General features: G+C 42.9%; 1 protein-coding gene across 5 annotated transcripts in view; it reads right to left on the reverse strand.

The window, feature by feature from the left end:
- Positions 1-16,326, reverse strand: part of LOC103742847 (A-kinase anchor protein 17B) — a 224,411-nt gene that overhangs the window by 34,517 nt on the left and 173,568 nt on the right. For 3 of the 5 annotated variants that reach the window (XM_008843981.3, XM_008843972.3, XM_029568937.1), the window contains exons 1-3: positions 11,592-12,005; positions 7,019-7,089; positions 4,420-4,512 (exon numbers count right to left, since the gene is read on the reverse strand). In XM_008843981.3, coding sequence (XP_008842203.1) covers positions 4,420-4,472 — 53 coding nt within the window. In that variant the 5' untranslated portion in view covers positions 4,473-4,512; positions 7,019-7,089; positions 11,592-12,005. Of the gene's footprint in view, positions 1-4,419; positions 4,513-7,018; positions 7,090-11,591; positions 12,006-16,326 lie in introns of those variants that run through there. The other 2 variants (XM_029568942.1, XM_029568940.1) reach the window with 2 other exon arrangements.

Here is a 16,326-nt window from a genome sequence, read left to right on the forward strand (position 1 = left end):
AAAGAAATGGTAAATGTTTGAGGATAGATATGTTTATCCTAATCTGAACACCAGCAGTGTGTACATCTATCAAAACACCACATGGAACTTCATAAATATGTACAACTTTCATGTGCCAATTAAAAACATCCAAATTTATAGAACAGACTCAAGATGCTAATGAAAGGAAATAATGGATAATTGTTTATTGTTTGCTTTACAAAAATAATCTTAGTGCTTGGATTCTCTATGGTTTGCGGAACATTCCAGGAAATGGGTCCTTGCACTAAGTCCACAAACCCACATGCCCACTGAGAATAAGTAATATGTCTTACACATAAATGCATAAGTATATGTAAATCACATTGTAATTAAGTAGTATGTATTACACTAAAAGCCTAACTACTCTAAGCATGTATAAATCATACTGTAATTAAATGATATGTCTTCCACTAAATGTAGATGATGTTTAAACATGTTGATGAGACAACTACATCAAGATATCAAAGAATTGCAAATTAATTCAATTACTGTTCAGCATATTATTTGTTTGCCTATTGAGGCAAGGTTTCTCTATGTAGCACAGGCTAGCCTTGAACTCCTGATCCTCTCCACAAGTGTTAGGATTCCAGATGTTCACCACCACACCTGGCTTAGCCATATCTTTGTAATTTTTGAGACAGGGTCTCAAACTCTGGAACTCACTATGTAGACCAGGCTGGCCTCAAACTCGCAGAGATTTGCCTGCCTCTGCCTCCTAAGTGCTGGGATTAAAGGCATGTGCCACCATGCCTATCGGCCTGTATCTTTTTAATCATTGATCATGAAAGCATTTCTGTATTGCCGTTATACAGAAATTCACATAATCCTTCTATAGCAAAATTCATCCAGATACATCTTTATTTAGAAATTTAAACTACATTTACAGTAATAAATTACTCTATATATTTATACACACATACAAAAAAAAGATCTCAACTCAGGGCTGGAGAGATGGCTCAGCAATTAAGAACACTGGCTGCTCTTGAAGAAGGACTGGGGTTGGATTCCCAGCACCCACATGGTAACTAATAACCATCCGTAACTCCAGTTCCAGGGGATCTGATGCCCTCTTCTGACCTCTGCAGGCATTACAGGACATGGGTGCACTTACACACATGCAGGCAATACACTCATATACGTAAAAGAAAAAATAATTGCCTGCATGTGTATAAGTGCACACATGTCATGCAGTGCCCTTGGAGGTCAGAAGAGGGCATCAGATCCCCTGGAACTGGAGTTATGGACAGTTGTTAGTCACCATGTGGGTGCTGGGAATCCAACCCGGGTTCTTTGCAAAAGCAATCAGTGCTCTTAAACACTGAGCCATCTCTCCAGCCCCAATAAAATATTTTTAAAGAACTTAACATGAATGATAATACTTATTCAAAAACCTCTACAGAGAACAATGGGAGCGCCTTTAACCTTAAAAACTTATGGGGTTTTTTAAGACTCTTACTACTTCAATACCTATAAAGTTGAATTCATTTATTTACCATTAAAAAAGAATAAACTATGATGGGGTTGAAAATTAAATAAACACAGCAAAGCATGGTGGCACACACCTTCAATCCCAGCACTGCAGAGCCAGAGGCAGGCAGATCTATGTGGGTTCAAGGCCAGTCTGGTTGACATAGTGAGTCCCAGGCCAGCTGGGCCTACAGGGAGACCCTGTCTCAAAAAAAAGGAAGGAGGGAAGGAAGGAAGGAAGGAAGGAAGGAAGGAAGGAAGGAAGGAAGGAAGGAAGGAAGGGAGGGAAAGAGAGAGAGAAAGAAAAAAAGAAACCAATAGGGGCTAGAGAAATGGCAGCTCAGAGGTTGAGAGCACTGACTGCTCTTACAGAAGGTAACCCAGGTTAAGTTCCCAGAGTCCACATGGTGGCTAACAACTGTCTGTAACTCTAGATCCAGGGGATCCAAGTCCTCTTCTGGCCTCCCTGTGTGCTGCATGAATGTGGTGCACTTACATATATGCATGCAAAACACTCCTACATATAAAATAAAAATAAATCCAAAAATGTTAAAGAAAAATAAAGTAATTGATAGTGAAAGTATAAAGTCCTAATCATAGCTCTATTGCTTCAAAATGGTCATTCTAATGATACAGAAGTTCACTAAGATATACAGAGTTTAGGACTGGGTGTTTGAGTGGCTTCCTTCAACCAACCATGTGAGATTTGTGTGTGAGTTAATTAGAATGAAGTGATTTTATTTACTACAATAAAAAATGACTGGTGCTCAAAGATGCTTACACAGCATGCACTCTACCAGTGTCTTGTGTCCATAGCTTTATTAGAATATTTCATGTAACATTCTCCCAACACCAGAATACTTCTGGAAGATTCTCAGGAAATATGGCTGCTTTCTCTAGTCATCTCACCACCTTGTCTTCCTTTCTTCTCTACCTAGGAGCCAAGCTAGCTAGATAAAAAGAATATGAACTTAAGACTAAGGAAACAGATTAGAGACATTTTCTAATCTGTTAGAACTGTTGTTTGAAACTGAAATGCCAACTCAACAAATTCTGTACACTCTATATCCAAAGTCACTCAATACTGTCTTTTATTTTAGAACATGCTAGAGAATACTTCTTAGAAAAAGCTTAGTGAAATTAGTTTTGAAAAATTAAAAGCACCTGTGTCATAAGAAAAGTATTCATCTATATCCAGTCATTGTTCTTTCTCACAGTCAGACATTTGCTTTCAGAGTGTGGGCAAGGCCATTTGAAAGAAGGACATGTAAAATGTGACAGAAAAAAAATAGGACAACCTACACAACTCAAAACCTCTCTGGAAGTAGCTCTTTGTTGTCTTTATTCTCCAGGCTTTTGAATCGTAAGGTTAGTCATTTTGAAAGCACTTAAGAAACATAACATTCTATCAACACATTATGGAAGTCAGCAGGGAGACCAAAATTTATTTGGGTCAAATCAGCCTAGCTGATCTCCAGGCTTCTGGCAAATACAGAATCCCAGTAAGTCTTAATCAAATAAAAATATTCCATGGCTCTTCAATCAAGATACTCAAGAATCCTGACACATCATTAACCTAAACATCATTTTAAAAATTGAGGCTGACCATATGCTCTGACCTTTGAATAATTTCAAAAATCACATAATTAAACTAAGCAGCACTCAGCTTTGCAATGATAGACAATTTATGACCTTCTGTGGAATTCCCAGATTCAGATGGCTTGAAGGGATTCATAGCATATACTGGGGGTTTCTGGACAGAAAGCAAGAGCTTTTTAAAGCTCCACAGCCATTTAGAGATAATAAATTTGTGACAATGAAATTTGAAGAGAATCTCTTCTATACTACTCAAAGAAACTCATCTTTAAAGCAGAATTTAGTGTGGGGGACTGTAGTCTTGAAATAAAGAAAACTGACCAGGCATGGTGGCACATGACTGCAAATCCCAGCAATCTGGAGGTGGACAGAGAAGGCCAATGTAAGATATATAACAAGATCTTGCCTCAAATTAAAAAAAAAAAACAAAGCAAAAGCAAATAGGAGGGGATGAGGAGGGGAAAGAAAGGGACAGGAGGGAAGGAAGAAAACTTGATTCATGTTGACTTGTCTCTGTACAAATTAATTTCCTGTTTTTGTTATGCACAAAGCCCTGGGTCACATCCCTAGCACCACATAAACCAGGCATGATGGCACAAGTCAGTAATCCTAGCACTCAGGAAGTGGAGGCAGGAGGATCAGAAGTTCAAGGCCATCCTTGGGTACATAGGGACTTTGAGGTCATTAGAAGTCAGACTGGGATGCATAAAGCCCTGTCTCCAAAAAGAACAATAAACAAACAAATACACAAATAAACAAAGTGTTTACATGACTCAGCATGCTCCTGTGTAACAGGCCTGAACCCATGATAGCAAGGGAGGGAGCTAGTTAAAAAAACTATATGCATAGAGCAGTTGGCAGACCTGTCTGACAAGTCCTTTAGTCCTTTGCCCTTTCTTTAGCACTTTATTGAGAAACACCGTTTTCCAGACACCTCCAGCCAAAAAAGCTGCTTTATCCCTTGGATTAATTTACCACAATGCTACAAAAACAGCCCCACTGCTTTCTGCTTTTCACATGAAAAAAAGGCCATTAGAGATTGAAAGGGATGTGGCTGAGTATCTGCCATACTTTTGCCTCACTCCTTGAACAATCAGAGTATTATCTGTGGGAAATGCTTATGGTGAAATTACCAATGTTTTGCTGCTTCTCTAGCTTCAGTCTGAAAATTACCAGCAACATTTCTGTCTGCCAGTCGCCACCTACAGGGGGAAAGCCGCCTTTACAGAAGACTGTACTAAATGGTTTCTGAGAGCAGCAGTATTTTCCAACCTTTCCAAAAACCCAAGGTGAACTTATTTGAATCCAAGTCCCACAAAATAGGATACCCAATACCTTCTACGAAAATTGAGATCAAAGAAGGAAATATTCGAAAGGCAACGATTCATGTGACTTCTTCATGGTGACCACTGTGTTGTGGGAACACTGCTGGAGAGAAACAGAAAGTCAAAAGTAAATAAAATGATTTACAAATACTAAGACAATTGTCATTCTCACCATGGACATCATGTGAAATTTACACAGTCATACTTACATAGCATAATAATCCTGACTTTGTACCATTTTATTAACAGTTCTGGATACTGACATGGCCAATATAAATCTCTCTTCCCATGCAATAGAAAGTATATAGAGAGAAATTCTATATGGGGGTTACTACAGTTTTGGTGAGTGACCTAATTAGCATTAACTGTCAACTTGATACAGTCTAGAATCAGGAAAGCCTTGACTGAGGAATTGTCTAGATCAGATTGGCCTGTGGACATCTCTGTGGGGGGCTGTCTTGATGTAGGACGGTTCAGCCCACTGGGGGCTGTATCATCCCTATTCAGGTAGTTAGTCTTGGGTTGTATAAGTAAGCTAGCTGAGCATAAGCTTGTGAGTGAGCTAGAAAGCATGTTCCTACATGGTTTCTGCTTCAGTGTTCCTGTACTGGGTTCCTGCCCGACTTCCCTCAATGATAGAGTATGACCTGGAAGTATAAACCAAATAAACCCTTTCCTCCCCTAAGTTGCTTTCAGTCAGAGTGTTTTATCACAACAACAGATTGAAACTAGAACAGTTAAAGGATTTTTGCTTTTTCTTTTCCCCAGATAGAGTCTCTCTATGTAGCCCTGGCTGGCCTGGAAATCAATGTGTAGCCCAGGTTGGCTTCAAGGTAACTATTTTCCTGCCTTATCCTGTCAACTGCTGGGATTACAGCCTGTGCCACCATGCCTGGCTTCAATTTTTTCTGACAGAACACTACTATATCTAAAAGACTGCCACTCTAGATTATTATTACAAAAATGAACACTTACCATAAAAAGTTCTGTACAAAGCTTTTAAAAAGTATTTCTTCAAAATATATTATGTCAAAGGGCAGGAATAAGCTTATATAGCTCATCAAATCTGACCAAATTGGTCTCCTGGAACATTAAGCCAAAGACTGAGGCCATCAGCAGAATTAGCATGTCTGATTCCCTTGCAGCCCTACTCACATTGAGCATTATCATTTTATGTCTGATGCCTGTATTAGTATATAGTGACACCCCAAGCACCTTTAATTTGCATTTAATTTTATGTAGGCTGAAGCTCCGCCAACCTTAGATTCATATCCAACTGCCTGTTCATTGTCTCCAGTGGAATTTTTCTTTGGCATCTCAACCAAACAAATGTAACCTTTCTCTGAATTCCCATTCCCTAAACCTGTCCTCCACTTCACACTTGCTCCTTCCCACCCAGTAATTTCCATTTCCCTAAGTAGAGCCACCTCCACCCAGGGGCTCAGGCTGAAAACCTGAGAGTTAATGTTCCCTTCCTCTCCATTCCAATCTCTTCTTCACCTCTACCACACATTCCAAACCCACTTCCTTTTTTGCTGCTGCCTCCCAGGTGCAAGCACCCATCACTCCCACTTCAACAGTTCTGACAGCTTCCTAACTAGCCTCTTCTCAGGCCTTAGCCCAGATAAGCGTCAAAGTGATTTTAATCAAACAACTTTTGGATTGGTTTTTGAGACATGGTCTCACCCTGTAGCCCAGACTGGCCTGAAACTCATAATATAATCCAGGCTGGCCTCAAGCTCGTAATGTAATCCAGACTGGACTCAAACTCATGGCAATCTTCCTGCCTCAGTTTCTCGAGTGCTAGGATTTACAGGTGTGTGCCACCATGCCCGGTTTAAAACATCTTAAAGAGTAGCCAATGGCTCAAAACCCTCCAGAGGCTTCCAATCATGCTTTGAGGGAAATCTAAATGTCTTACCTTGAAATATGGCCTCTGCCTGCCTCTTTCAAATCATTTCATCCCTCTCCACTCCTAAATTCCTTCTTTCCACCCCAGCCCCACTGACCTCTTCACTGCCCACAAATGCTTCAGGTTCACTCCTTAGGGCCTTTGTATTGTGTCCCCACTGCACAAGCGCTTCCCCCCAAAACCAAGATTCCCGCATGGCCAAATCTCTGTTTCTCAGATTTGAACGGAATGCCTATCACTTCCTCAGAGACTCTATCCCTGACACTGGAAAGAGTATTATCCTCTCCGCCCTCCTGTCATTTGGTAGCATGCTGCCTCATTTTATTTTCACTGTAACACTGAAGCTACCCAATCATAATATGTATTCATCAACTTTACCTCTTCTTCCCTTCCCTATCCCAACTGTAAATTTTATACCCCTTCCCTTCCCTACGCAGAGACTGCGTACCTGCTTTGCCAGTATAACCTCAGAGCCTAAAACAGCTGAAGGACAGTAGAAACTCAGTAAGGCTTAATCTAAAGTAAAACAGAGAATTTGCTTAACAAGTACTTTTCAGAGGTATTTCTTCTATATTTAGAATGCAAATGCTAGCACCTCAAGACCAGGAGTGCAATGGTAATGCAGGCTGGCATGTTCTTTTAGATTCCTAGAGCTATTAACACTAATGAACACTGAGAGTAATTCAGGTGTACCTACCAAGCACCTACTCCGTTAGACTTCGGGGTATATTGATGAGTCCTAACGAGTTCACTCTCGAAGAACCGAGTCTAAAAAGAGAAAGAAATGAGGACAAGGAACTGGAATCTGAGGAAGAAAATGGTGACTGCCATAAGAGGACTGGGATACTTTGGGCCACAGATTAGCAATAATGTTCTTAACATTCTTTCATACAAAATGAATGTTAGACTTCTTGGGAGTATGCTTTATGGGTTTTAAACGTGCCAGCATTGCTTTAAGAGGAATGGAACATGCATAGGGGCAGTTTTATTTGGGACAGTTTTATTTGGGACAATAATTGGCCCAGGGAGGAACAGCATTGACATTTGATAAGCAGGGGGCTACAAATGCTAAATGCCCGGGAGTTCCTAGACAGACTTGCACGATGTCATCAGTACCAACACAGAAGTGGCTTATATCTATGTATCTAGAACATAGAGTGCTTTCAGGGAGTAGGGCGATGGCTCACTGGGTAAAATGCTTGTCATGCAAGTCTGAGGACATGAATCCAGAGCCCCAGAATCCATGTAAAGCTGGACACAGTAGCACACATCTGTAATCCTAGTACTGCTATGGTGAGATGGGAGGCAGAGGCAAGACAATCCCTTCAAGCATGAAGGCCAGCTAGCCTGGTACATCAGCAGCAAAGAAGAAACCCTGTCTCAAAACAAGGAAGAAGGCAAGAATTGATACATGGATGCATTTACACACATGCAGGATTAACACTCATACACATAAAATAAAAATAAATTTTAAAAATTAAAGAAGAGAGGCATAGGCTCAGAGACTCTTTAGGTCACACAAGATAATTAGCACAGCTTTCATTATATTCTTTCTTGCTCAAAAATTCTCAACATGCTGGATTGAGGAGAAGGTTCAGTGGGTAAGTAAATCACTTGCCATACAAGTGTGAGGACCTGAGTCCAAATCGACAGACTCCACATAAAGCCGGGTATAGTGGCATGTGTCTGTAATACCAGTACTTCTATGACAAGATGGAAGGCAGACAAGAAAATCTCTGGAAGCTGCCAGGCCAGCTAGCCTGGTTTATGCAGGGTTTAACAACAAGAGCCTGTCTCAAACAAGATAGAAGGTGAGGACTGATACCTGAAGTTGTCTTCTAACCTCCACATATATTCTGTGACATGAACACATCATACATGTGTGTGCGCACACACACACAAACACACACACATGCACATGCAAAGATTTAAGAAAAATTCTCAACATCTCCAATTTCTCACTACATCAAATCACAAATTCCATTCAAGGCACTCAAGAACATGAGCCTCCCCACCTCAGCAGTCCTATATTTCATAACGTCCCTGTGTTCATCCTCTGTTCTGGTTGAGTTCCTTCAAAGATGTGGATCCCCCTCAACCAAACAGCCCCTCTCACGTAAAGCTTACCCACCTTTCAAAGCCTTGTTCATGTCTCACCTCTTAAATGAAACCTCTGTGACAGTAAAAAGCAAAATGCCTTCAAGCTCAAGTAATCCTGAGTTCAAATTCCACCTCTGCCAATGAACAGCGAGGGGATTTTCTTGGGTTTGTTACCTAAAAATCTTTGAGCTGTACAAGATAATACATGTGGAGTGTCCCTTATGCAAAATGTTTGTTATCTGAAGTACTTATATATAAGGAGATATCTTGGAGATGCGACCCAATTCTTTTTTAAAAATATTTATTTTTCTTTTATGGGTATGAGTGTACTGCCTGCATGTATATAAGTGCACTCATGTCGTGCAATGCCCACAGATGCCAGAAGAAGGTGTTGGATCCCCTGGAACTGCAGCTGCAGATGGTTGTTAGCCACCATGTGGATGCTGGGACTCAAATCCAGGTCCTCTGCAAGAATAGCCAGTGTTGCTAACCGCTGAGCCATCTCTTCAGCTCGGAGACCAACTTCTAAACATAAAATTCACTCATGCACTCATGTTTCACATGCATGCCATACACATAGCCCCAAGGTAATTTGTGGCACTCCAACAGTATTCAAAAGGGTTCATATTTTGAAGTATGTTGGATTTTTTTGGGGGGGGGCAGGGTCTCATGTAGTCCAGGCTGGCTTCCAACTCTCTATGTAGCCATGGATGACTTTTGAAGAATTATGTGAAATCCTGCAAATATAATACTTATCCCTAAGTAAGTGTTCAATTAATATTAGCCCTTATTCATTATGGCTACTCAATTTTCACTGGTCTTTGTGTCTCCTGTATGTGCCCCAGCTATTACTCTGTCTCTTCTGAGTAATGTTCCCCTGGATTCCATGCAGTCCATGCTTGCTCCAACTGTGGCCCAGGTATTAGTATTACCCTGCCTCCATTGGCACCTGGGCTTTTAAGCTTCTTAAGGGGCCAGGAATCTGATGAAAACAATAAAAAAAAAAATCTGTAAACCCAGTAGACAGTGAATCAGAATTCTAAAACTAGTACCACCTCTAAAAGAAGTCAGCAAAAGTTTGTCTTTCAGCTAGATAGTGAATGGATTCTAGGGCAGGAAGAGTCCATTTTCTTTAAGGGTTTACTGAGCTCCAGGGAACGGCCCCATATCCATGAGTATATGAGTAGTACAAATTGGATTCAGTGGGTTATTTTCAAAAGGGCATGAAATTGGGAAGGGGAAGGCAGGAAGTGGATCTGGGAGGAGTTAGGGGGAGGAGGGGAGGTAAATACAATCAATAAACATTGTATACATGTGTGAAATTCTCAAAGAATTAATAAAAATATTATATTTCTTGAAAAAGAATTCCATAATTATAATTAAAGTAAGATTGCTTTTCCAGCCTGAAAAAAATGCTTCTCTCTAGCAAAGGGAGAGGAACTTGCTGGGAAGATAAATGTGTAGCAAGCCTTGGCAGAGTCGTGTTCTTTCTCTCTCTTGCTCGCTCTCACTCTCACTCTCACTCTCTCTCTCAACACCATTTTGTATCCAACCTGCTCTTCCCATCCACATTCCCGAGGCTCCAAGTCTCACATTTCCTTCTGATGCTGGAGGTGACCCACAAAGCCAGTAAAAAGGCTCTGTGCTCCACCTGTGTGTGAAGGGGCACCTGAACAAACAGACCACACTGCAGGTGTAATCTTTGGCTAAGAATAAATGAAAAACTTGCAGAAACCAAAATGGCCTGTGCATACCCTACTCCCCCAAACATGGAATTCTCCTTCAAGTCAGTCCCATTCATGCTCTGATCTGTGCAGCAGCTGAGATCCTCTGGGCACCAGTGTCTGCTGGCTTAGTCCACTTTTCTCTGTGCTTAACAAGAATTAAAGTAAAAAAAAAATGCTGTCATGGAAGTTACTCCATGCTTCAAGTAACTCCATGGTTTGTGAGGACATCCTCCACACACAGGAATGAAAGCAGAGCACAGAAAAGAGTGAGGACTAGGATCTTATGTGCTCTGAAAGGCAAACTATCAAAACCCCAGAATCTGAGAAGTCCCAGCTACACTGTCCCCCAAACTGGTTTTGAATATGAAAACTCCTCCCTATCAAGTGTGCCGTACAATTTTATATTCTTTCAACAATATGAAGCTTAAAAATTAGATAGGAGCTGGGCGTGGTGGTACAGGCCTGTAGTCCCAGCACTTGGGAGGCAGAGATAGACAGATCTCTGTGAGATCGAGCCCAGCCTGATCTACATGGCAAGTTCCAGGCCTGCTGGGGCTACAGGGAGACCCTGTCTCAAAAAGACCAAAAAACTAAATTAGATAAGAGGCAGGAAGAACACAGGACAAAATGGGTACCATCTTTGACACCCTATGGGAGAAAACACAAGGTCCAGGCCGTCCCCATGCTGGAATCCCGTGGTCCAATCAACACAAGTCATCCTTTAGAGTTAGTGCCATTCAAAAGTGCTGTAATAACTAGCTTCAAATAAAATCACAATTAGTGATTAGATCAAATATAAAGAAGGTCCCAATGCCCAACATGCTCAAGGATGGCAGTTTCCTCAGTCTGAGTCTCCACAACTTGCTTCTTACCCTCACCCCTCCGCCCACCATCCCAAGCTCAAGACTCTTCAAGACTCTGAAATCTTGGTCAAATTAGAAATAGTTTGATTCCCCGAACGCCAGGAAATTCAAGCTGAGATTCACGTCCCTGAAACCAAGGCCCTGATGTTCATGGGGGCGGGGGTTTACCCCGTTAGTCATTAACTGGATGAGTACAGTGAGAGCAAGGAGAAAGTTGAGGACTTAAACCCTGGGCATGTGCATCCAGCTAGGAAGAACACCCTTCAGATCTCTATTCCCCCCTGCACGTCCATGCCTCCAGTGACCTCCGCTGCAGCAGAGGCCACAGCACCCCCTAGTGCGACACCAAGATCTGGGGAAGCGCAGCCAGGTCTGAGGGGAAAGCCTAGGGGCATCTCTGGAAAACCTGGCTCCAGCTGGAGCAGGCCTGGCAACCGAGGTCCTCTGCCAAGTCCCTCCCGTCCTCACCCAGGTCCCTGCCTGCCAGGAACCCGCGACTCCGGTAGGCCAGGGATGCGGATCAGGCGGGACGCAGCGGGATGCAGCCGCCTTGTGGACCAGCAGAGAGCAGGGCATTTACCGGGCGCCTCGGCAGCCGCTGTGCCTTCAGGCTTGGCTCCACTGAGATAGCGGGACTGCCACCGCCACCGCTCCTGCCGCCGCCGCCACCTCCCTCCAACAGCCGCAGTCTCAACCGTCAATGCTCCGGGTTGCTTTCTGCGACCGCTGCCTCCGAGTTCAGCTGTTGAATGGCTCAGGTCGCCATACAGAAGCTTCCTCGCCGCATCCGAGACATCGACGAAGACGTGCGCACCGGTGCCAACGCCCCATGCACCGCTCGTCCCGCTGCGCTCCCTGACAGCTGCTTCCTGGCTCCCGGGTCGCCGGCTACGGGCAGCGGGCTGCGGGCTGCGGGCTGCGGGCTCGCCTGCCAGCCAGCCAGCTCGCTCCCCTAGGTGGGATCGGGCCAAACCAATAGCTTCCCCTCTTGAGCTCCGCCCCGCTCGCTGCCATCCCTCAACTGCCGGCGGAACCAATGGCAACCGCCGACTAGACCCGCCTCTTGGATTTCCCCAGGGCCAATCGCCTTCTCCTAAGCAAACATTCAAGGAACCCCGCCCCTCTTGTGCGGCAAAGCTAGAGCCAAAGTTTATCAGCAAGGTTGCTCCTGACCATCCCAAGATTTTGCTGTTTCCCACCCTCAGGGTCCCCAGCTATTAAGTAATTTAAAGGACACACACGGACGGACACACACACACACACACACACACACACACACACACACACGCTATTTTCCCACGAAGAAACTTGTATAAAAAAGCTTCCCAAGGCTGGCCAAATGGCTCAGTCAGTAAAGATGCTTGTCATGCAAGTCTGAGGACTTGAGTTCGGATCCACAGCACAGACTTAAAAACTGGGATGTAGTGGCGCACCTGTAAGCCCAGCGATGGGGGATTGGGGACAGGGAAGGAGGTGCAGCTAAGAGGCCCCTGGACCTTGCTGGTCAGACAGTCTAGCCAGGTTCAGTGAGAAACCCCCGTCTCAAAAACTAAGGTGCAGAGTAAATGAGCCATACACACACACACACACGCACGCACGCACGCACACGCACGCACGCACGCACTCACATGCATGCATTACAATTTTAAAAAAAAAAAAAGCTACGCAGGGAAATACAGTTACCCACCCTCGTCGCTGAGAAATGCTGAGAAACGGACATTCATTTGGCCAGCTGTTACCAGGCATAAGACCAGCAAGAAGCTAGAACATCTACTGGTTGGTGTTGTTGCTGCTGCTGTATATGTGTTTACTTATTGTCTTTTGTCCCATTTAAAGGAGCCCTGTCCTTGTAAGCCAGGCAACTTCCAGGGACCAGGGGCCCAGATTCCCTGGCTCTACAGACTGCCACATGGGTCTCTGGCTATTCAGATTGAGACTCGGCAGTGCCAGCCTTGCCCCTCCTTGCCCGGGGAGGAGGGGGTGATCTAACAACTTAAAGACCGTTCTCCTGGCCCACTGTCCGAGGCTCTCTGTTGCTTCAAAGAGAAGAGTTCAGGCGCTTCTCTGAATGTAAACCAATTCGTTTCTATCTTTTGAAAGTAGAAGTTGGGAATGGATCTACTGTTCCTCCTCAGGCCCATGCACAGAAAAAGCCAGGGTGCTCACAGTGCTTGCCTAGAGGATCTTTCTTTGAGCTTTCTAAAGTGACATTTGCTTTCTCTGCTGACATCACAAAGCTGACACTTATTAGATTTACTGTCCACTCCTTCCCTGAAGGTTTGTCTCAAAGTGGCTTCTATCACAGGGCTGTTTTCTGCTTGATTACCTGGGGGGGGGAAGCCTGGGGGGGTTAATGTTAATTCCACTGTCTTCTGTCAAGACCTCTGTTGCTCATTCTTCACCCCTGCTTGCTACCGCTGCATGTGTTCAGACTGTCATCCTCTTTACACATCTGCCACAGTGCCCCCCCTGCAACTGGACACATTGCCTCTAGACATTCAGGCTCTTAGTTGTGGTCCTAACACTCCTCTCCTCCTCTGTTTCACATCAAAACCCAGAACTCTGGCTCTAAAATACAATAGGATCCCAACACTGCATCTCAATTTAAAGGTGCATCCCAGCTGCCAATAATTTTCTACTTCCCTCCTACCCCTACTGCTCCTAGAATAAGATCCCAACCCACCACTTCACACATAAAACCTTTGATAATTTGGCCTCACCTGCCCAGCCTCATTCCCAACTACCCCACCATCATCTCAGAACACTCTACTGAATTTCTCAGATCAACTGAATTTCCTGTTGTTTCTCCAGTGATCTATGATCTCACTTTCATGCCTTTTACACAAAATCTTGAAAAACTTTCTCCCTGTCCTCCTGGACCTGACATACAACTCACTGATATATCTTTTTATTCACTGAGCAAATATGTCATGCATACCCACTATGGGTGAAATGGGGGTACAAAAAGGGTAAGATTGAAATAACGTGGAAGATTTGGAGTTTAATGTCCCCATGTCTTAGGCATGAAATAAATGTTGTGTGTTGTTTTTCCTGTAAAATACAAATGTTTAAGATTTAAACCCTCCATCAGGTGCTTCTGAATACAGTAATTAATTACCCTGCTTCCCTTAATATTGGTACACAGATGTCAAGGCTCTCATTGGTTTTGTTGAGGGGGGTTAATTAAACTTAGGGTTTCACACATGCCAGTCAGGCGCCCTACTACTTGAGCTGCAACCCCAGCCCAAGCAGCTAATTAGGAAGTTTTGGACTTCAGATATGATCAAATCCATGAAGGGTTGGGAAAAATGGAAGACTTTCTCCTTTGTTGAATATCATTAAGTGCTATTTAAATTTATGCCACTAAAGTTGGCAATTTGAAGGCTAGAGATTATGACCTTTATCTTTCATAGTCTAAATTTAAAAACTCAACTTAAGGGCTGGAGAAATGTCTCAGTGGTTAAGAGCACTGATTGCTCTTGCAGAGGACCTGGGTTCAGGTCCCAGTACCCACATGGTGACTACAAATTGTCCCTAACTCCAGTTCCAGGGGACCTGACATCCTCTTCTGGCCTACTCAGGCACTGCAGGACACAGGTGCACTACATACATGCAGGCAAGACACTCATACACATAAAATAAAAATATCTTAAATTTAAAAAAAAACAACAACTAAACTAGGGCTGGAGAGATGGCTCAGCAGTTAAGAGCACTGGCTGCTCTTGCAGAGGACCCAAGTTTGATTCCCAGCACCCACATGATGGCTAACAACCATCCATACTCCAGCTCCAGAGGAATTTGACGCCCTCTTCTGACCACCAAAGTCATTGCATGACACAGGTGCACTTACACACATGCAGGCAATACACTTATAAAATAAAAATAGTAAATAAAATATTTTAAAAAAAAAAACTAAACTGTTGCTTGTGTGCATTATAAGTGTGTTGGATTTTTTCTCTTTTCTTTTATCAGATCAAGTAAGCAATTGATAACATATTATAGGTGTTCATGTCACTGGGTCTAAAGAGAGCACATGAATGGGAGTGTATGTTGTAAAAGATACTTATTGTAATCACTCAATTATAGAACTTTGGTATTAAATAAGATTTTAAAATTAACTTCATCAAACACTAGATGTTTAACTGCTTACAATGCAGACCGTTTTTCCTGTTCCTTACCAAGATTTTAGCTCTTTGTTCTCTAAAAGTATGCTTTGTTGTTACTATTAAAAGATGCAGGAGGGGGCTGGAGAGACAGCTCAGCGACACTAGCTACTCTTACAGGACCTGGGTTTGATTCCCAGCACCCTTGTGGCAGATAACAACCATCTTAACTCCAGTTCCAGGGAGTCTGATGCCCTCTTCTGGCATCCACAGGCTTTGCATGACATATATGCAGGCAAAACACTCATACACATAAAATAAAAATAATTTTTAAAAATTAAAAAAAAGATATGTGTCTGGAAAAATGTCTCAGCAATTAAGAGAACATACTGCTCTTGCAGAGGACATGAGTTTGATTTCCAGCACCCATGCCATGTGACTCACAACTGCCTGTAACTCCAGCTCCAGTAGATCTGACACCCTCTTCTGGTTTCCATGGACACCTGCACACACGCACACACACACACACACACACACATACACATGCACACACACACATAAATAAATAAAAATAAAAACAAATCTTTTAAAAATAATATGGGGGTGGCTGGAGAGATGGCTCAGCAGTTAAGAGCACTGGCTGCTATTGCAGAGGACCCAGGTTCGATTGTCAGCACCCACATGGCAGCTAAGAATTGTCTAGAACTCTGGTTCCAGGGGATCCAACACCCACTTCTGACCTCCTCAGGCATTGCATGACATGGGTGCACTAACATGCATGCAGGCAATACACTCATGCAAATAAAATAAAATTTAAATAATAAATAAAATTTAAAAATTTAAAAAGTAAAAACTATATGGGATCAACACAGCTGAGTTCACCACAACTGGAGGAATGTGAGCGGTGCCTAGAATGTTTCTCTTCCCACATTTTTTCTATGTCCTCAGTACCTCCTCTTTCCAAATATGCTTCCCACTTGGAAGAATCACATGATAGCATTTACTAATTATTAACATCTAGCATAAGTAAAGCAATATGACTTCATGGAAAATAAAATTTAAAGGTAATTGTGTGGAATTGCAGTGTTCGAAGTGTTTTCACATGGATCCATACCAAAGGAAATTTGGGACACAAATTTGACTCTATAGGCCTTTATATATAATTTACATAATATAGTATTAAGTAATAATATTATTTATTAATAATAATTA

This window comes from Nannospalax galili, unplaced genomic scaffold, assembly GCF_000622305.1.
Source record: "Nannospalax galili isolate Female #2095 unplaced genomic scaffold, S.galili_v1.0 scaffold311, whole genome shotgun sequence".
Lineage (NCBI taxonomy): Eukaryota > Metazoa > Chordata > Mammalia > Rodentia > Spalacidae > Nannospalax > Nannospalax galili.